This window comes from Symphodus melops (assembly GCF_947650265.1).
Source record: "Symphodus melops genome assembly, chromosome: 11".
Lineage (NCBI taxonomy): Eukaryota > Metazoa > Chordata > Actinopteri > Labriformes > Labridae > Symphodus > Symphodus melops.
Window position 1 is genome coordinate 22728668 of NC_136701.1, and position 22385 is coordinate 22751052.

General features: G+C 42.6%; 1 protein-coding gene across 4 annotated transcripts in view; it reads right to left on the reverse strand.

Moving 5' to 3' along the window:
- Window positions 1–1087: 1087 nt before the first annotated feature.
- The window catches only part of mcama (melanoma cell adhesion molecule a), a 44921-nt gene continuing 23623 nt past the window's right edge, over window positions 1088–22385 (reverse strand). The window contains exons 2-17 of one of the 4 annotated variants that reach the window (XM_079355715.1): window positions 17448–17578; window positions 16106–16334; window positions 15912–15982; window positions 15687–15774; window positions 15135–15311; window positions 13996–14123; window positions 12947–13091; window positions 12456–12571; window positions 11581–11722; window positions 10169–10299; window positions 9594–9735; window positions 7459–7494; window positions 5079–5208; window positions 4234–4351; window positions 3289–3362; window positions 1088–3249 (exon numbers count right to left, since the gene is read on the reverse strand). In XM_079355715.1, coding sequence (XP_079211841.1) covers window positions 3360–3362; window positions 4234–4351; window positions 5079–5208; window positions 7459–7494; window positions 9594–9735; window positions 10169–10299; window positions 11581–11722; window positions 12456–12571; window positions 12947–13091; window positions 13996–14123; window positions 15135–15311; window positions 15687–15774; window positions 15912–15982; window positions 16106–16334; window positions 17448–17578 — 1787 coding nt within the window. In that variant the 3' untranslated portion in view covers window positions 1088–3249; window positions 3289–3359. Of the gene's footprint in view, window positions 3253–3284; window positions 3363–4233; window positions 4352–5078; window positions 5209–7458; window positions 7495–9593; window positions 9736–10168; window positions 10300–11580; window positions 11723–12455; window positions 12572–12946; window positions 13092–13995; window positions 14124–15134; window positions 15312–15686; window positions 15775–15911; window positions 15983–16105; window positions 16335–17447; window positions 17579–22385 lie in introns of all 4 variants that reach the window. The other 3 variants (XM_079355713.1, XM_079355712.1, XM_079355714.1) reach the window with 3 other exon arrangements.

Below are 22385 nucleotides of genomic sequence, written 5' to 3' on the forward strand. Positions count from 1 at the left end.
ATGTGTGCTCAAACAGGCCGTTTGGAGATTTTCCCTTCATGACATCACAAAGGGCAGTAACCCGTCCCCTCGGTGGGTGACACTCCCACAGCTAGGTGTGGCATCCGCTTTGGACAAACGATAAAGCATTAAGCCCCATTTAAACTGCTAATTCGGATTTGGTATGTTTTTAAAGTCCATATTCAGTTTAAGTTGTTATTGAGTCATTCTGTTAAAAAAACATGAGCTGGATAACCAGAACTTGAATAGAAGAAAGTGGATTTCCAAATGAGTTATTCTTATCCCTTTTGAACAACAGAAGACAAAAATGAGCTCTACACTGACCTCAGTTTTAAATGGCAGGTGTTACATGAAGTTTATTTACATAAAGGTTCTGTTACAGAGTCTGCAGAGAGGATTAGTCTTATCTGTCCTGGTTTTTTAAATATCTGTACCAAAGATTTCTGCCTTCCTTGTTTCCCAGGATAACTCTGAGACCTCTCAACTCTATGGCCTGTTAATCACGCTGCTTTTTAAACACTATTAGAGAAAGATCTTTTATTTTGAAGTTACTTTAAGTTATAATAGATGAGTACTTTAATACTTCTGTCGTGTGAAAGAAGACTATATAATAATAGTAATAATAATGCACTAGGTGGGACAAAAGAAAACTAAAGGAAACAAGAACTTTGGCGCCATGCTATCCTTTCTAAATCTCCTTAATCTCAGACACTGACGGACAATAATGGGGGATATCTGATGTGTTTAGCAGCGTGAGGGGAAACCACGAGGGGCTTGAATTTCTTACAGATGTGCGCAGTTGGGTTTTTTTTTTTTCAGCCCTTTGTCCATCCCGACTGCAGCTGGAAACCGGAGCTTCTGTTGGAGTCGTTTGGAGCTCGTGCTGACAGCGGTCTGGAGGCAGCGCTCCTTCCTGTCTCCTCACCGAGGGAGTGTGCAGCGCGAACAGAGAGCCCGCTGAACTCACTGCTGATCTGGTTTATGTTGAGGCCTCGGCTAAAAGAAAAAGGCCGACAGCAGCCGCAATCCAACACTAACCAACTCTGACTTACCTCCACTAAAACAATGAAAGAAGAAAAAAACAGCGTCTCTTTAAATGAAACCTTTTTATTTGGCATTATTTTTTTGCAAAAAAAAAAATATATAAAAAAAGCAAGCATCGAAGAATCACATGTACAGCACTTAATTTACACACATAAAAAAAAAAAAAAAAGAATAAAACTGCGAGATGTTTCAAACTAGGTTTCCAACTGGTGAAAGTATTTAAAAACCAAAATGTTTTATTTGAAGTTCAAACCAAAGCAGAAATGTTTCTATCGCTTTCAGCTTTCCTAAAACCAAAATAAAAGCTTTGCACTAAATGTACGCAAACTTTTAGCCTGAGGACGTCCTGTACCTGGATAATTCTACAACTTTCACTTCTCAAATGTTCAGTGGAAACAAAAAGAAAAGCAGGAGAAGTGTCACTACTTTGTTAATGCTGCAAGTCTTCTGGGCAACGCTCTCAGAAACAAAAAGAATCTTTACACGAGAAACTACACAGTGAGCAATCCGTACATCGTATTCACAACACGGGACTTAAAAAGGAGCACAGCGGTGCGTCTGCATGTTTCAATCACGTCACATGACCAGTTTGTGCCTCTCTTCTGTTACATTCAGAGGATCCTTTAAGCCAATATTTGCTTTTTTTTAAAAGATGCTTGTTTATGTTTTGTTTTGCACAACACAAAAAAACGTCATTTTGTGTTTTATGTATTTAAAGTAAAACTGCTTTTTGGTTGTTTAGAAACAGTTCAGTTATTCCTTGGGCTAATCTGTCTTTTTTGGATATTTCACTTTCTCTTATCCTGATATTTGGCTTTTATGCCTTTATTGCTTTTATTTGTCTTCTGTTCAGCAGCAGCATCATTTAAAAAAAAAAAAAAAAAGGTTGTCAAAATGTTTCTTTCAAAAACAGATTTCTGATGTTTTTTCTCTGTAAGTTGAATGTAAAATGTGAGAAACGCGGTTATCTTCCACAGTTATTGCTTTACGTTCATTTCCTTGAAATTCGAGACTTTCTCGAGTTCCATATCCGCTTCACGTCCATTTCTGCTTTTATTAAGGTTGGAGATTGGTGGTGTTTTCATGGTAATGCAGAGCGGACTGTACAAACAGGATCTAACTCTGAAATGAAAACTAAATGTCTGCTGGTGGATCGCGTTAGTAAAGTAAAATAAGAATAAAAACTGAATTCAGTGAAGAGGGCACAAAACATCGATACCACAGAATGGTCAGCTGCCGTGTGAACGTTTTCCAACATGAACGCAGAAACATGAAGAAACACCGACACCGTCCTTCATCCCAACTAGCTCTCAGTGGAAACACACAAAAACACACAAAGAGCAAAAAAACCAAGAACAAATACAGTGTATGATGCATCCTCCAAAACAGGCACAGCAGATAAACTAACGTTTGACCTTTTCACCCCCAGAAACAGTCCAAGGCCACCTCCAGCAGGTCTGTACACTAAATGTATTTACAAACAGTACAAGGGCTTGACAGCAGTTTGCAGAAGAAGGCCGACAGTGTGTCTGTTTGACAAGCTGTGTTAATAGAATCACTGGGATTACTGGATTACTTTGATCCTCCTGAGTTTGAAGATCGGGAGTCAAAGACGGTTTCCTTCGCTGCTATTTGGCAAATTTTTCAAACTGATGAAACTGAAGCAAACACACCGACGAGCCCTCCCTCAGTGTGTCAGTAAGGAGCTGCCACAGAGGAGCAGCTAGCGTTTGGTCTCTGACATCATTTCCTGTCCCGAAACTCACCTGGACCCATGAACACGGATCAACATGCACATGACCCAGACGCTACCAATCGACTGAGAATCTGAGTGCCAAAATATCTTAAATAACAAAATATATATAATATGTACACTTTCATAGAAAAACAAAACCGAAGCAGATGATGCGTACGTGACATCATCAAAGACGCACACTGAACCACAGCCGAGAAAGAGCTGAACACAGTTTGAGGAAATCATACAAAACAAAATGGAGAAAATGAATGTTTAAGGAGGAAAACATTCATACAACACATCTGTACAGAGAAGAGTGTGTGTGTGTGTGTGTGTGTGTGTGTGTGTGTGTGTGTGTGTGTGTGTGTGTGTGTGTACGTGTAAATCTACTAAATACTGCTCAGAACAAAGCATGATGGGGGAATGTCCAGGCTGCAGGTCTCAGGTCAGTGGGAGCGTTTGTTTGTTGTCTCCTCTGCTCCAACGTGCACACACACACACACACACACACACACACACACACACACACACTGACCGCCGGCTTCGTGTGTGCGTCCTCCTGCTGCGCCACATCACAGCTTTACTGCGGAGACAGACGAGGACATCAGAGTTAAACACCAGCTTCACATCTACGTCACACACACACACACACACACACACACACACACACACAGGTTTTGTACGTGCCAACAAAGCTGTTCAAAAAGGAAGCTACTGCAGAAGTGCAACAAAAATGCAGTTCTTCAAGTGTCCACCAGAGGCTGGCAGCAAATGCCCCATAAGTCCCATTAACGCCCATGTTAAAATGTCCATTTACACATCAGAAACCAACATGTTTACAGCCATTGGCCTCTTTGGATCATGTTTTAATTCAACTGTACAGGGATTCATTCTTTACGCGTCGTCGTAAACACGATCAAACTCAGACGGCTGTCATGTCTCTATGTTGGTGATTTAAAACCTGAGATCTGCTTGCATCAGTCATGCTCATGAGCTGCTTAATTCCTGCTATCTCAGCCATATTTAAAGCCCAGAAAATAACATTGAAAAACATGGGAGTATCCCTTTAAATCACAAACACCTATCTCAGCTCCCGTCTGATCTTTATTTCATCAGAACTGTTTTTTTCAGCATGTAGGCAGCAAATGAGGGTTTATTTACAGCTATTAAATATTTGATGAAAAAGCCGCGGCCATTAACCAGAATCCAACACATCGGCATGAAATTAGCTTCTGTGGTGATGTTGACCATGAAAGCGTCTTCCTACAGGCGTTTGTCTAACTGTCTTGTTTCCAGTGAATCCTTTTAGGCAAACTTCAACTCTAACATGAGGAGAACAAACGTGTTGTGCAGTCATTCGAAGCCTCTAGGGGGCACCAGTGAGGTTTACAGGCCCCAGAGCTCTCTCTTTATGTTGGTAACAAAAGCATTATCTTCATTCACTCGATGGTTACCTGCTCGTTGGGGCCCTTTTTGTCTCCGTTGACAGCCTTTAGCAGGACAGTATCCTCAGTCTTTGTGTTGCTCTTCATCTCCACAACAATGTCATCTTTGGTGGTCTTCTCTTTGGAGCTGCAGACAAAATAAAAGGGTCAAAACGTGTGGGTACAAAAAAGAACTGTTTCAGCCTCTTTTGAAAGAAGGAAAAAGTTAATCATTACTCATTTAACTATTCTCACATTTAGGCTTTTGTTTTAAAACATACGAGGAGCGCCGTGAATAGTTTGAAATGTGACCTCCTACAACGAGGGGTCTTCAGGAGAATACGCAAGAAGTCACATTCCCATCTTCATTGAAGGGAATGAAGCGGAGAGCAAATGTGTAATAGTCAACAAATTCCCTGAAAAGAGGAAAACCTTCCTCCGCCTTTCTTTGCCACTTCATAAAAAAAAAAAGAAAAGAAAAATGAATTAGTTGATTTGGTTTCATGCACCTGGGCAGGCTCTCTCACTCTTCACCTCCACACATTTACAGACTACATATTCTGTTATTAAGACATTTTTGTCTTGGTTTTAATACACTTTTTAATTGACTATAAAACGATGCGCTCTCCCTCTTTGTCCAGCTTACTGAGCCTGGATTGTGAAACTAAAAGCATGTTTTGTTAGCTCACAAAACTTTGTAACGTGACCTTCACCTTTGACCTTTGGCTACCGAAATCTAACCAGATCAACCCCAACTCCAAGTTGATGGACACTCATGTTCCAGGTGTTTCCTAGATATTGTGAGAATTGATATCAAGAGAATGTCCCGCCGCCCCCTCGGGTAGATTTTCAGATTCAGCGTAAGCAATACTCACATCTCTTGTTTCCCTGAGCGTCCACAGGGGATCTTCCCCTTCTTGTGCAGGAAGTAGAGGACGCTGCCGAGGATGGCGAGCAGCAGCAGACACAGAATGATCACCACGATGATCACCCCACTGCCTTCAGCTACACAAACACAGACGGAGACAGAGAGAGAGAGAAATCACAGGTGAGCGTCAGTCCATCGAGTCGTGCTCCTCGTCTGTAAAATGAGGTGTGTTATACTGAAGGCAGCCAATGAGACGGCAGTGAGGTGACGTTTGAAGGACATGGAAAGATCAGGCGTTGCTACATGCAGGACAGGTCAAACAGAGAAGTTTCAGCTGTTGCATGATGGGAATAGTAGGATTAAGAGTAAGGTCCATGTGGTAGAGTACGTAGTATTCAGTGCACTTTTATTTATCCTCCTTCAGAAACGGTTCTCTGAATTTAAAACTACTTTTTACTTTATTTTGTGCTGAAATGTCGGAGAAACCCGGCACCTGAAGTTCCTTCAGGATTGATAAAGGTCTATCTCCTCTTATATGAAGCTTTACTGGGAACTAACAGGCAGACAATCTCCCCTTCTGATTGTTTGATTTCAAACATTCCTCGTTTTGAATCCATCTGTTGAAGACATGAATTGCTAAATGACGATATGAGCCATTTGAAAATAAGAGTAAGGAAACATCTTTCTCTAAAATACAAATTGCATTGTTTTAATCAACTAGCTTCACTGTTAGTATGCATAAGTATGATAAGCAAAGCGTGAAATTACATCTATCTTAATTCGGTGTAATTAAACTTTCAAGGCCGCAGAAAAAATGTCATTTATTTTGTGCACCATCTGTGACCTATAGCTTTAATGACTGACTTCTTCAGATAACATTACTCAGTTTTCTTCCTCTGTTTTTCAAAAAAGAAAAGAAAGAAGGAAACACAGTCATCAGACTTCATGACCCGTAGCTGACACTTCTCTTTAAATTACACGTTAGGGAGTACCTCAATAGCAGTCTTAAAGGTCACATATTCTCCTCCTCCTCTAAATCCACTCTGATCCTGTATTTGATCATAAACCCCTCTCTTTCAGCCCTGCTCAGAACAGGCTGTTTCTGTGTCTGTAGCTTTAAATATGTAAATGAGCTGTCTGACCACGCCGGAAGGGCTCGGGTGTACTCAGGCTTTCTCGCTCCATGTCGTGTTGTTTAGGGTGAGAAGGCAGACTCAGAGGGCAGAACAAACACCTAGCTGTGGGAGTGTCACCCACCTGGGGGAGGGGCTACTGCCCTTTGTGATGTCATGAAGGGAAAATCTCCAAATAGCCTGATTGAGCAAATATTTTCTGAAAAGTGGAGCAGGCTAAAGGCGGAGAGGATGGACTTCAGTACTAACTGGGAGGTTTGTAGACACACATTAGTGTTAGTGCTACATGGTAACATGTATTTTGCATAATATGTGACCTTTAATAATTAAATTTCTGGGTTTTATTTGCTCTGCATGCAGAAAAAAACTTTTGATTGTACAGCATTATTTGTGAAACGGCATCATTCATTTTATCCGAAACTGAATTTCTGCTTGTGGGATTAATAAAGCATAAATTATCATTATATCGGTCTGAGTTTCATAACACAACATGGCGACACTATTCATTCTTTAACTAGATCTCCATCTTCTTGTTAAGTGTGTTTAGGAGGCTTCAACTCTGAAATACAGCTCATAATTATCTCGGTAAACAATTAGAAGTACGAGCGATTTGTGAGCGCTCCACTCAAGATATTTTTAGAAAATGTTCCTTTTTAATTACTGTCGTTTTTTGATTGTGTGAAAGGCTCATTATTTGCCCGTTGTTCTCCCTGTGGGCATGTGAAGATTTTAACAGTATGAAGTGACTGCTCAGATTGAGTCAGAAAATTGCCCCATAATCAAGCCCCTCTCCATACCTCACTGGTGTGTAAAAATCCACAATAAAACCCGAGACGGTCTGGAAAAGGCTGTAAAACTCAGTCTGTTCTCTGCTTTATGTTTGTTTGTTTAAAAAATCTGAAATGTGTAAACAATGTTTTTATTTCACTACAGCGGGTTTGGTCAAAGAATCATTAGAACTGTTCTCTTGCTTGAATTTACTGCTGTTGTGATTTTTTCTCGCAGAGTCAAACAGAATATTTAATGTGCCCACAGGCCAAATCCCAAAGATCCGCCCAGCAGACCAAAGACAGTCCTGGTGTGAAGTCCCGGTATAGAAATCATAAATAATGTAAAGAGTCCTCCAACCATTCATTGTCACAGGCAGAACTTGAGTGTAAAGCACAAACACAGAGACAGAAGAGAGGCTGGGAGTGGAAGCGAAAGTTAAAGAGGCGTCTTTGAAAACAAGAGGCGGCAGAGCGGCGATCTTACCGGGAGAGAAGGGAGCGGTGGAGGTGAGTCTGGGAACTGTGGACAAGTAGAACAACACTTAGAGTCCACCCAAACACACACTGCTCTCTCTGAACCTGCTTATAGCCGCCTTAGTTAATACACACGTTGACTTCTCATCATGACTAAGGTGCGAGTAAAGCTGAGCTGAAGAATAAGGATTTAAAGAGATTAAAACCTCTTCAGACACAACATAGAACAATAAGGACTTCTTGAATCTTTTATAGCAGCCGTTCAAACCAAAGAGCTCTGGACTCCAGAGGAATAAAGATAAGATAAAATGTGTTTTAAAGAAGAGACTTTTCTTTCATTAATGATTCATTTTTTAAACTTCAGGCCTCTTTCAGATATAAACTTCTCAAAACAAGAAAAATCGGGCTGACAACAACAAAAAGGTTGATGCATGATGTTGTTCAGTGCAGTCGTTTGACCAGAAGTCAGAACTCCATCATGGCCTGTGATTTTTTTAATGATTATCATTCATGGGGTATTTTTTACTATGTTCTGCTGACTCAGCAGCTCCAGAAGAAGAAAATCACGGCTTCTTCTGTCAGTACAACATACATTACTTAATGTCTCTACAAAAACCTGCCAGCTCTAACAGGACATCCACAAAACACACACTTCATTAACTTGCCAGAATAGAGATAAGGATTAAGGTTGTCAAATTAAAATAATCGGTAGTACCTTTGAACGCCACATATTTTAAAACATCTGTTATTTTAATGTTCATGAAACTTCAGAGCTTCAGTCACATTTTAAACAAAAGCTGAGAGAGAGAGAGAGGGAGAGAGAGAGGAGAGAGAGAGGGAGGGAGAGAGAGAGGGAGAAGGAGAGAGAGAGAGGGAGAGAGAGGGAGAAGGAGAGAGAGGGAGAGAGAGAGAGGGAGAGAGAGAGAGGGAGAAGGAGAGGGAGAGAGGAGAGAGAGAGAGAAGGAGAGAAAGAGAGAGGGAGAGAGAGAGAGAGAGGGAGAGAGAGAGAGAGAGAGGGAGAAGGAGAGGGAGAGAGAGAGAAGGAGAGAGAGGGAGAAGGAGAGAGAGAGAGGGAGAGAGAGAGAGAAGAAGAGAGAGAGGGAGGGAGAGAGAGAGAGAAGGAGAGAGAGAGAAGGAGGGAGAGAGAGAGAGAGAGAGAGAGAAGGGGAGAGAGAGAGAGAGAAGGAGAGAGAGAGAGAGAGGGAGCATGCAGTCTGGATTATTTTAACAACATCATACAGTATGTCTGCAGTAAAGACAGCGTGGAGGAGGGAAATACAAACAACATTTTTGTTTACTATTTGCAGCCTTGGACTTCTGTCGTGTTGCTCTGGTATTGAAACAGGTATCAATATGGTGAAAACACAAGACTCGTGTCAGTATCATCACTGTGACACCATGAACCTGGTAAACACGCTGAAGAAGGCAGAAGGCTAAACGTCAGCGTGCGTCAGTGACTGCAGGTGATTCCAGCTATAAACTACGAAGAAAACTTGTGCACAGCTCACTAAAGAAAAACACTTTTAAAATCCATCACACCCCCATCACCTCAAAAGTCCAAAACTAAGCGTTTCATACTGCTTGTTATGTGAGTCCACACTGAACATGGTTTGCTTGTACAGCCTGACATTACAAAATGTTCTCTGATCACTTCTCTAGTGATGAAGAGCAGCTCGTGCTTATGATTCATTAAGGCTTCAAAAGCGAGATCAGAACAGTCGACTGACATCAAGTTGTTTCCTTTAACTCGCCACAGATCCCTGAATGAACCAGAAGCCAAACATTGTTTTAGTATTCATGTGAAATTCAATCCAAAAAAACTTTATTTGTCCCCGGGAGGAAATTCAAACACACAAGTACATTTTGCCTTAGTTTTGTAACACGGGGATTAAGGTCACCAGTGGTTCCTTTCCTGCATGTCACTCCCCACTCTCTCTCTCTCTCTCTCTCTCTCTCTCTGACTGATTTTGGACTCTATCTTTTCTCCACATTGAAGGCATAAAAAGCCCAATAATACACCTTCCACTGGCTTTTAGGAAAGCAGAGAATCTAGCAGCCTTTAGTGTGAATACTGAAGACCTATTTCCGACCCCCGTTTGTCCCATGAACATACAGGATGTAAAAGTGTGAGAGAGAGGCTCTTACTGGCTTTGATGCTGAAAGCTTTGACCTCCGTGCCCATGTCATTTGAAGCGTTGCACAGAGCGCTAACGTCCGAGGTGACTTTGACTGAAACCACGCTGTGAGTCATGTGCTCGTTGGCCTTGATCACCACCTCCTGCCAGTTCTGTGGAGAGTCACACGAACACACATGCACATTTCAGAAGCATGTAAACTGTAATAACAGGTAAAGTGGGTTTTTTAAGTCAAACTGTCAATATCAGTGTTATGCAGGAATTTACAGTACAGATAATGTGAATCAGTAAACCAGCAGAATATCCTCTGATTTTCTCTTTTAACAGTGAATGAAGCCACCAAAACAACACAGATATATATATTAAATATATATGGCAGTAAAAACATTTAGTCACTATGTACATAATAAGACAACATGCTAAAAAGTGCAACACCCAAACTGATATTTTGCTTTAAGAGTAACTCCACCAACTTGGAGGTAGATATTTCTCTTCCTATCTTGAGTGAAGTGACTTGTAGTGTGAAGTGCATGAAATGATCACGTATCCTGAGGTAAGTTAGTGCTGCGGGTCAGACTGTGATACCTGGCTGCCGATGATGTTCCAGGAGATGCTGGGCAGAGGGTGACCCTGAGCCTCACAGCTCAGGTTCACCATGCGGCCTGCTGCCTCCTCCAGCTGAACCTCCTGCTCCACTCCCACCATCTGAGGACCGCCTGCACAAACACACACACACACACACACACACACACAGTATTCAGTAACTACACTGTAACTACAGTTTGAACTTCCTCCATGTTCACCTGTTGTCTTCATTAACTCTTAGTGCCTTGCTCGAAGAGTCAATCAACACTCAGCTGAAGAGTTTTTCTTTTTAAACATTCACAAATAAAGTCCAGTTTGACTTTTTGTTTGGATGCCGAGCTTCCTCTTACTGCACACGTGTTTTAGGTGAAAGTCCTCCACATTGTTTTGTTTTCTTTAAATGTTAAAGCTCAGTGATTCAGCACACTCTGTTCTAACAGAAGCAGGTGTTTTAAATGAAGCACTCTCAGGCTAATCACATTTCAGGACTTGGATGTTAACAAAAGACTCCATTTATAACCCAGAGGAGGACTGAATATGGACATGTGTGCACATAGCTGTACACTTCAGATCCATCAAGATGCAGACAAGTTAAAGGCAGAGTAACAACTCTACACCAAAGGGCTAAAGGTCAGAGTCGAACCCAGGACCCGGGGTACCTGCTCTACTTCTGAGCTAACCAGCACCCCTACATCTGGCTTTGAAACATCTGCATAATCCAGGAAGTTGGTACCATGTGACAATATGGCTTTTTCAATATGTCCACGACAACAAATGCATTTTCCCCACATTATTTATCATTTTTCTTTCTCCTGAATAAGTTTTTCTTCTGCAACAGAAAAAACATGAATTCACACTTCTTCATATTTGCATGTGTCAAACTTCACGGAGAGTTGAAAAGTTCATGGCTGGCTCTGTAAATTTACATACCGTCTTCAGATAACCTGAACTGAGCTCATGGCAGACTCAGCTCTTTTCCATACAGACCTCAGATAACATGAACTCATGTCACGGCCTCAGATTGACACTAAGCTGCAGTCAGGGAGAGCTGGTTGAAAATAACAGTTTCTGGTAACGGGTAAGTTATCTCTTCTTGAAATTTGTATGCTGCCTCCTCCCGGGTAATCTTTTGTGTTTAGAGAGGAGGCACGATTGGGAGTTTTTGACCCTGAATCTATTTATTCTTCCAGTCCATTTGCAAATATGTATAAATGTAACAGAAAGACAGATAATGGTCTTTATTTATTTACAGACTCAAACTCAAAACAATCTGGATGGAATGTAATTTAATTACACAATTGAATTGAGACCTCGCCCATGTGTTCAATGTAATCGACTCTAGATAAGTATTTAGTTTGGAAGCGACTCTTGGCATCGACTGTGAAATAAAACGGTGGAAATGAATGACTGACCTTGGACGATGATGTGAACGGAGCCGCTGGTGTGCAGGGCAGGCAGGGAGGGAACCGTCACCTCGCAGATATACTCTCCAGATGTTTCATAGGTGGCGTCTCTCAGGTGCAACGTGTTCCCCTTCCCGACCTGTACACCATTCTGTACAAACACACACACACACACACACAGATTTAAAATAGTACTCGGGTACAATTAGTGAATTGAAACAGCCATGTTGGCCAATGATCAGCGGCCCCTCAGTGGTGTGGTTTTAAACATCGTCTAAAATTCTTCAGTGCAAAAATATGATTAAAAAAAAACAGTATCAGAGGAAATCAAACCATCTCCCCAACTAACAGTGACAAACCAGTCTTCGGCCTGTTGCAGTCTCTTACTGGAGTCCACACCTGAACAAGAAAGTGGTCTTGCTCTTGTTGATTCCCCAGCAGCAGCAGAGCCACGCCAACCGTGTTTACAAAAGTGTTCAATGACCTGCATTTAAAGAAAGCCTCACTTTGGCTCGTACTCTTGTTTTTTTTAAAAGTCTGTAACTTGTGTTTATGCTGCCTCTCTTCTTTACATCCCTTCTCATACTTCACATTCCTTCACTACTTTTCATGCCAGCGTGTTTGCGCTGTTAACTGTAACCAGACTTACTGCAGCTTCACAGGAAAAAAACTACTTTTATGGTTCTCCATCCTTAAACATCATAATTTAGAAAATACCTCTTTCATAAAGGGTCAGGGGGTTTGCACTGTTCTGTGGAGGTTAAACAAAAGGGACTTGTATGTACTCACAGTGTATGAATACCAGATAATGTACCACTTCATGAGCTTCAAGTTGGTCTAAAGGAAATCTCTCTTAAATCCCTTCAGTCTGATGTGTAAATTACCTTGTACCAGACAGTTTGTGTCTTGAGGGAGGACAGAGCGTTGCACGTAGCAGTCAGGTCTTCTCCTTTGAGCATGACTTCTGAGTCTTTAGGGACCACCACAGCCGGGTCCAAATCTGAACGCAAGGACAACGACAAAACACAACACAGGAAACACGGGGTCACAAGGTCGCTTTGCAATAGTTTCACAGTTGATTTTAAAACTCAGATAACATGATAAGTATCCATCTTCTATGAGTTCGTTCAGTGGAGTCAGGAAGTGATTTGTACCGCCCAGAACAAAGATGAGAGACATCATCTAACCTCTGCACAAACTGATAATATCTTTAAAAAAAAAAAAACAGGTCAAACTCAACTGACTAACAGTTTGAATCTTCTTTGTTTATGCCAGTGTCTAATGTATGCCCTATTATACTGTGTGTGTGTGTGTGTGTGTGTGTGTGTGTGTGTGTGTGTGTGTGTGTGTGTGTGTGTGTGTGACGGCTCCTCACAGTGCACAGTGAGCTGCATCTCTCCTTTGACATCCGAGTAAATGTCCGTGTCCAGAGGGCGACACTGGTAGATACCGCTGTCTGCCCGTGACACTGGTGACAGGATCAACACATCCCCGCTGCTCTCCAAGTCCACATCCGGCTCCTGCAACCACCACTCTCATTAGTGATTTTAATCCGAGATGTGATCGTGTGAAAGTCATGACAGAACTAATAACAAGTGAGGTTTAAGGCATGGCGTGTTTCCAGGAGAACAGGACGATTAGTCACGATAGATAGTCCTATGGGGGCAGTCGCAGAGCGAAGCATCGTCTCTCTCTTAGCAGAAATAGACTTTGTGGGTAGAAAACAGGTGATTGATCAAACCTGCCCACTGGTGAATCATGTAATCCTCTGGGAGAGAGATTACAAATGGGCTGAAAAAAAATCCTTCTTTGGTTGACTGTTTTTTCCAAACGCACACAGATTCATCGCTTCCAGCTTTGCAAATAACAGCTGAGACTTTCTGTCAGAGGATAATGTTGGCTATTTCAATCATTTCAGCCAACAATTAATGACCACTTTAAAACCTGAGAGTTTGAGCTGCAAAGGCAGAAACATTTTACACTGGAATCTGTGGTGAGATGGAGGCAGAACTTACTCAAACCTAAATTAAGTTGCGTTGTGACGATGGCCTTAAGTGTCGGAGACTTTAGAAAATAAAAGTCTTTGAGAGCACAATTAGGCTCCCACGTCCTGGTTTAACAGCCTCTTTAGAAATGTCTGTGACTGTCTAGTTAGCAGAAGTTAAGATGGCAGTCAGCTGGGTTTTTGTATTGTCCACACATACAATGGATGTGTGTCTGACATGGGAATGAGTCGTACCCATGAGCCCTGTCAGTGTGGCCTCCGGTCTGGATCTGCAGGGTCAGAGCTGACAGAGCCTTCTCAGAGCGTGCACACTCATGTCTACATGGGGCCCTGTGAGCTCTGCATATCAAAAACATTCCCCACATGTCTCCCGTGTGTCACCCTTTCTCTCGAGGGGACTTTCAGCGTCCCATTCTTACTTGTTCTCTGTTGAAAATGAAGGGCGACGGGGGGTTGCCATCACCCTGGCAACGCAGCTCCACAGTATCCCCCTCTTTGACCAGGCCCTTGGGCAAGTCCTTCCACAGCTCCACCATGGTGGTGGGGTCTGGAAACACACACACACACATACACACACGTACAAAATCCAATTAAGCAGGCTTATTCAGCGAGCTGCTGAAGTCATTTTAAAAGAACATTTCCATAATGCTGACAGCACAAACTGTTTCGGTTTGAGACAGCCACATTATCACACAGCAGAGCTACAGACACGTATTGTGACCAATACAAATACATTCAGGTGATCAAATAGCAGTAAACACAATAACGTGAGAAATGAAGAGAGATTATTTAAGACTGTTCAAAGAAGCTGAGGCTTTATCATTTCATGAGTCAAAGGTTATTGATCATGACTCCTTTACACGGGGTCAATGACCCTTCACAGCTAAAGTCCTGTAGACCAGGTGGTGAGGTATGACGGAAGTAGAAAATGGCCTCCGATTTGAGCCAATAAGGAGACAGTGTTGAATAAATAATCTCAAACTTCAGCTTCTATATAAACACACACGATATAACAATAATGTTTCAAATATATAAAAACAAGCAAAGAGGAACGAGATGTTGCTTTTTGGTAGAAACTGAATTTGGAGAGTTCTGTTCTGGCTGCAGGTTAAAAGTGGCGACCAATAATGCGTTCTTCAAAGCAGCGTTGATGTTTCATAGCAGGTTATGGAGGAAAAGGAAATTTTTTTTTAAAGTTGTATTTCACATGCATGAGATTGCACGCTGAACACACAGACACAAGTCTGTCTGAAGCTGATTTCACGGTGAAGGAAAAAAAAAAAGGGGATCGTTTTGTTTTTGTGTTAGAAAATAAAAACTGCAGGGAAAGTGTTTGTCTTGAAACAAGGAGAAAACGTTTTGCCTCCAGGGCTCTTGAATCTTGTTAATATCAAACAGAAACTGAAAAGCACAATAAAGGAGGATAAAAGCTGAACCCATTTGGAGCACATTAACAAACGTTAGTGATACCTCCTCCAGCTATTGTCTGAGGGTCATCAGATTGCTGGTACAGCCAGGCTTATTGGCCAGCAGTCAAAAAGGGCTCAGTGGTACTCACAGTGAACCGTGATGTTAATGCTGCTGGACTCCACTGTCCTGATGGCTCCAGGGACAAAGAAGCTGACCTCACAGGAGAAATGTGCGTCTTTATCCTCTTTAGTCACCTTGTACTCCAGAATGCTCTGGTGGGAGTAGAAGCCGGACAGCTCTTGGAAAAGCATCAACACGTTTACATCTGGAGAAATGGAGAGGACAACGACAGACTTCAGGCTACACACACACACACACACACTCTTTAGGACCACAGAACAGCAAAGCAATTCAGGAGTGTGACTTCGACAAAGAAAGAGAAATTATGTGAAGAACTTTGTACAAAAGGATCTGCCTTAAAGGTGTAAACACACAGAGGTAATGATGAGACGAAGAGCCCAAACATCAAGCTTCTAGAGTGGCTACTAAAAACCTTTTCATGTTGACATGACCTCCTGCTACTTGTTTAGATAAAGATAAAGAAGAATGAAATAAAATGCTGTGTGACTGTAACATGGCAGACCTTTATAAACCGATAGATAAATTCATGGCAGGCAGAAATAAAGACACGCCCACTTACATCCTGCTTCAGGTATGAGTGGCACGTTGTTCCTGTACCAGGTGATGTTGGGTTTCGGGAAGCCGTTCTGAGCCTCGCATGATGCGATCTGGAGGGACAGGGACATTGGCTTTTAGATTTTTAAATGTTGTCAGTGCAGCAGTAAATGAAAGTGAACGTCACATAGTGATCCTACAGATTACAGTATTCCGTTTTGTGTGTGTGCGTGATTTGAAGTAAACCCACCTTTGATGGCACCTCATTGGTCACAGATATTCCATTCAGGACTCCCTCGATCACGGGAGCCTCTGGAGGAGCTGCAGCAGGAACATAATCAACCATTAAAGATGTCAATCTTACTAATCAAGACTTACATTTTTCTGAATTTCTCTGTCTGCCTGTTAGTGTGTTTTTTGTTTTGTTTTTCTGGGCGGACTTACCAAACACTCTGAGGTGGGTCTTGCCTTCAGCGTTCCCGGCAGCCATACCGTTAACTTGGCAGAAGAATTCCCTCTGATCGGAGAGCTGGACATTAAGGATGGTGAGTCGAGTCCCGTGCTGGTCTGCAGTCACGTCGATGCGATCGGTGTACTCGGTGTTGTTGTCCGCCGTACGCTCATTGCCACCGAGGTAGAAAATCCGAACACGTGAGCTGCTTGATTTAGCTCTCTGCAGAACGAAACAAAGTCAGTTTACTTTTTGATCAGCTCTGATGTTTGGTATCAGTAGAATCAGTGTGAACTTGTGTTATATGCTTACAGGAATGATGGCTAAAATGTGAGTCGAGCAGGAAATTAAGAAGCTGATATCAGTTTGAGTCTGACGGGCTGAGCAGCGATGAGTCCTTTCTCCCACACCCCAACATGGCTGTGATTGAGTGGGCCATTTGTCTCTGATTTTACCAACTTGTACAATCTCAGAAGTTTTGTCTTCTATTTTCCACAGACATGCCGCTCTAATTAACTCCTGCCACTGCTTTCCATCAATCCCTTTTCGCCTGCCGGGTTAAATCCGACTGCTCTGGATACGATTTTTCATGTCTTCATTGTGTCAGACAGATATTTATTGATTCGCCAGATTCCCACGCCGTACAGTCCTTCTGCTCATTTCAACCCAACCATTAAACCCCCCCTTACCAAAGCGTTCTAGTCCTCCTCGGTGTAAACCTGCCTTGGGTTAAACTCTTGAACTTTTGCCTGCTGGTTTAAACTCATATGGATATTTTTGACAGATGCTTACCTTGGGCCAACTTTTGGCTGCCTCGTTTTTCGCTCCATCTTTAATGGAGCCATTACAGCGGTGTCTAGATGAGTGTTGAAGTAAGCGACTTACTCAGTAAATACATAACGTGCCAGCAGCTGCATGATGTAATGCCTCTGGTTGCTTTCCCTCAAGCTTAATATAACATTTCATAAAAGTATAATTTCTCATGAAGTCACTCGAGGAACTTATTACTCCTCCATTGAAATATGCTGCTGGAAACCCTGGCACTATAACACATATATAAGGAAAACATATGGTAGACTTAAAAAACATGCTGACGAGCAGCTTTTGTGTTTATTATTCTCTGTGACTGCGTCCCGTCTTCATATTCTGGCTACATTTTGAAAATCATAGTTGTGTATTGGGGCTGCAGAAACTACGACTCGGAGCTGGACTCTTGGCTCCCTGACCTTAACTCAAATGACTAACCTCGTGTACAAAGCCCCTCTCCTTACATGTGCGGTCTGTTAGTCCCTGACAGGCAGTGTCAGTTTTCACAGCAGGTCCAGCAGTACTCACCACAAACCACTGGATCATGACGAAGCTGGGCTCTTTGTTGTCGGTGAAGCTGTACTGGCAGGGGATCTGTGCCGAGTCATCCAGGTAAACCTCCACACTCTCCTGCATTGTCACCTCCACCTTGGCCCACACTGAAAAACAAAGACATGCACATCAAACGTCTGGTCTCTCGGGGACGTGGACAACAGACCCATTTCATTATTGAAAGGTCCAAAACCATAAAACTGTTGGCATTCCACTGTGACCGTGTTCTCGCTTACTTGAATCTAATTGTAGTACTGACCCTTAAACCTAATTCAAGTCTAAGTGCATTGTGTTTGGCAGATCGCTGACTGTCTTCCCCGCCAACCTGGAACCAGTCTGCCATGTTAAGAGAACAAAGAAGAAAAGGCTTCTTGTCCACATGGCATCATTTTCATCCTCCTTCTGCCTGGCTGACTCTCGCCACAAAACCACATCTTGGCCAGAAAAACCAGTTCCCTAGACATCATTGGGGGAATGCAGGCATGAGAAGGCTAGCCAGTTTGACACTGGGCTGTTGATTCAGAGAGCCAAGAGCTTTTTCAGCCATGTTGGACTTGGCTGCTGTCAGAGAGGGGCCCGCTCACGGAGTGACAAAGAGAAACAAGACGGCTTGAAAAAGACTCTTTTCTGGTTTGAGGTTGTTATGCAAGATGGTGAAGGATACTTCCCCTCCTCCTTTTACACCATCAGGTGGCATCGGCATTCACTAATTTACCAACGTTTCTTATCTCAACTGCCCATGCTTAAACTTGGCTTTTGATTTTCTACATTTTTCTGCAGGGCTTTTGTGCAGAACAGCGACTGCTGCCTGCTCAATCACAGATTACTCGCAGTATAATCCTAACTATCAACACTTGAGTCTTAGTTATGACGAGCAATTTTTTGCAGTCAAAAGATAGTTGTGGGATTAATCACATGTAAAGATATATTTTATCCGAAACCAAAAAAAAAGATTTTTAATGGTTTTGGTTGCCAAGTTGTGAAATAAACTTAGTGGAGTAAAAAGGGCATGTTTTACTTTTTAAATGGAAAGGGTTTAAAGGGAACAAGCAGAAAGTAGACATGCATAATCACATTTTTTTAGATTTCTTCTCTGAATGTCTCTGACTGTGACCCATTGTTTTCTTTTGTTTTCACTGACCACCATTGTGAGCCTGTCATAAAGGTGCAATGCTCAACAGATAGGCCCCTTTAAATGACCACTAAACACACAAAACTGTACAAAACACCAAAAGAAAATTCAAACACAGAAACATTATCGTCTTAAAGCAAATTCATTATGTGCACTGATATGAATTGAGGCCACAAGAACAGACTTGTGAATAAAAACATTCATTTAGGCTTCATTAAACATAAAAGTTTCAGATCAACAAAGAACAACTGGGGAAACTATATTGTTGTTTAAAATTCAAAGGTTCTTGAAAAAAAAAAAAAGGACAAACGATTAGTAAAAAGGCAGAATTTCAGAGTCCTCGTGTGTGTTTTTAGCGTTGGTTGAAACAGACCAAGCATGAAAGGAGCTTTAAGAGTCCAGTTGCCACCCTGCTGCCCCCATTCAGCCGGCTGCTCCCCCATCATCCCCCCGTCTCACTACCAATCATTTCACAACTCTTTTTTTTCTTCTCTTCCCTCCCTCCTTTCTTGAGTCTATGCGCAGCCAACCATTCCTTTCAAGAAAACGGGCACGCCATTGTTCCCCCACCTGGGTGGATCAGATCCCCCCCCCCCTCACACTCAGACTGCAGAAAGATGCTTTTCCATCCCTGAAGTAAAGGTTAAAAACAGTTCATCGTGCACTCAAGTTGTTGTTGATTGTGACAAAGAAAAGGCTCTGAGACGAGAAGCAGATTATGGAGGCTGGAGAACAAAATATGTCACAGAAGTCAGTGTAAAAAATGTTGTGTCTCTTTGGGGCCGTGCTGCTAACTTTTCAGCTAATCCGATTAGCACCGGGGGGCTGCCGGGGATTTAGCTCCCAAAGCCAACCTGGGACCGCTCTTATCTGTTCCTGTTGTGACTTTATGCAGCACGGACTTGAGCACAAACACACATGACCCATGATCTATGGACCCTGACAACCAAAACTGCTGCCTGCCTGCTGATGTGTGTGTGTGCATGTGTGTGTCTGTGCATACATTTGTGCCTGTCTGCTGTCTGGGTCCAAATGATACTGAGCTAATTCATTCATTCAAAAAAAAACACACACACAGGAGTCCAGAATATTTGGATGTGTTGACAGGATCAGGCATGTTACTGGCAACGAGACCCTTAAATGGCCGGTCAGAGGGGGAACGACAGAAGAGGGCGGAGGGACACACTTTTCCCAGTTCAAACACAAACACAGACACAATTCAAGGTGCCCATAAACTTTCTAACTGGAGAAATGTGTTGAAAATACCACTGCCACATTTAACATTGTTTTAACATTTAACTGCAATCAAACACCGTGTTTCCTCGTTTTATAACGTGTTTCGTTGCTTTTCTGTTATTTTCCTTTTCCTACATGCTGATCTAAATCTCTCCACAAACTGATTTGAGTTCTATCGTTTGCCAATAATCACAGCAGGACTGGGTAAGGCTCTGAATAAAAGTCCAACTGAGTGCCAAGAAAATACATTCGAGTGCCAACACCAAAATATCATCCACATCGTATATGAAGGAGTAGAAACGTCTACTGCGGTGAAACCTGGTAAAATCTCACTCTGTGATCATGATGAATAATTCAATCACAACAAAGTAAACAAGATGACACATCTAACCAGACTTTCAATGTCAGGTCTGAGGACTCGCTATTTTAAGCCCTGCTAGAGGTGTTGTTCTTGGGACGCAGCTTCGGGAGGTCGGTCAGTTTATCTCCTGAGAGCTGAACTACATTCATCCAAAACCAGCCGAACAGAAACAGGAAGTGTTGCAAGAAGAGAGTTGGGGGACGACATGCAGCAAAGGGCCACAGTCGGATTCAAACCCACGGCCGTTTAGTCGAGGACTACAGCCTCCATGTATGGGGGGGCTTGACATAACCGACAAAGCTATCCGACGACACCCCCAACAACCTGGGGGGCCACAAATACAAGATTTACAATGAGCTTCATTAGATTGCTTACTTAAAAGTCTGCAGCTTCATTTTGTGATGCTCTCAGCTTCTATGCAACACAAGTGACAAAGAATTGTACCGTGGAGACGACAGAGAGACAAACAGAGCCACATAACACTCTCACAATACAAATGAGACAATGACACACATAATGACGGGGGATACTTCCAGGACAGCTTCTGTATACAGTCGCTCATTATGCGCTCTAACACTGAGACAATGCCCTCAGACGCTAACTTAAGTGCTCGCCATTATTGGCTTTCCCGTTTGATTAAGGCTGTCAGCTTAGGGGTCCGGTCGAGCTGCAGCTCCACCACAGATAAGAGTGCAAATCACCTCTGACACGACAAACCAGCCTCATTTACTGGGCCTAACCCTAATCCCTCACATGACTGCTGAGCCATGAAATGAGACGGAATTCTTCTGAGAACATTAAAATGTCCTCAAATAAATGATCTATGAAATGTCTGCTGGTCCTGTTGGGTTGTTTTTTTTGGGACAGTATTAGAAAACAACAGATCAAGAGCTATAACTAATAAAGCATGGTGTCTCAGGTTTAATGTTAAAATATGAGAAATACAGGATCAAAGTCCACTGGATACACTCCAAATGTACAGTATATCCTCAGCAAAGAAAATCTGCTTTTAATGCTACTTCCGTGGAAATGGAAGAGTAGAAGAGGGTTTCAGACTTTTCCAGAACCTGCAGAGTCCCTGAACAAAAGTTGTGTGTGGACACTGAGTGCACCTCCGAGAGAGGAGGGTGTAAAAAGCTAGCATGTAAGTGTGGATGACAGGGAGGAGGATTTCTCAATACGCAACCCCAGAGTTGTGTCGAACACCTGGGGGACACTCTGCACCGCCTGACATCAAAGAGCCCTGACACACACACACACACACACACACACACACACACACACACAGTGAACGCATGCAGGCCCTACAGTGGAGATGAGAGCTCCTTGTCCCGCTGATGCGGCCGTGCTTTCAGAGGTAGCGTCTGGCACAAATCTCCCAGCAGCCTGTTCCCGGGGTGACAGTCAGTGGCAGAGAGGGGTGCAGGCTTTATTCTTTAACATAGAGAGATAAGGAAGTGCTGCAAATCTCCTCAAAGGCACCTCTTTCTGCATCAGTGATCCCCCCGGAGCACCTCACAGCTCGAGCTCAGGACCCTAAAGAGATCTGTGACTCATGAAGGTCAAGACTTTAGGAAATGTCGGGACCTGATCCTGACTTTTTATTGAAAAGACTTTAGTTTGTGCATCTGAATCCCAACGCAAATATTGCCAAAAATAAATCAACTGGCACACGCATCTGTTGCACAGCCTCTTCTTTTCCCTGTAGATTACCTCTTTGCAAATGCACACAGCTTTAAGTTGCAGAGAATTCGAGGAGATTGGGAAAGTTCTGAAGATGTGCTTGATCCCTGGAGACACTGTAGAAAAACCCTGGCCAAACAGAGATTTTTGATGGATCACCTTCCTACAAAGCTGGATACTTTCCCCGCTCCCTCCATGGAAACAATGAGAGGAAAATGGCAACTAATATGTCTGAAATGGATTCAGCATACTGGGGGGAAAACAGCCCTTCAGATACGATTTCAAAGTTCTTGAAAGCAAATTTGTCGTAATCATAATTTGAGCTTGATCGTATAAACAAAGCTTGAACGGTGCAGTGGGTTCGAAGACATTTCAATGGTTGGCTTTTCGTGCACTGGAAAATACTTTTTGTTAGCATGTGTTCAAAGCTAGTTAGCTAATCAAACGTTTCAAAAACGTTTCGGCTGTTTTTGAAGAAGCAGCTGCCTATAAATCTACACCC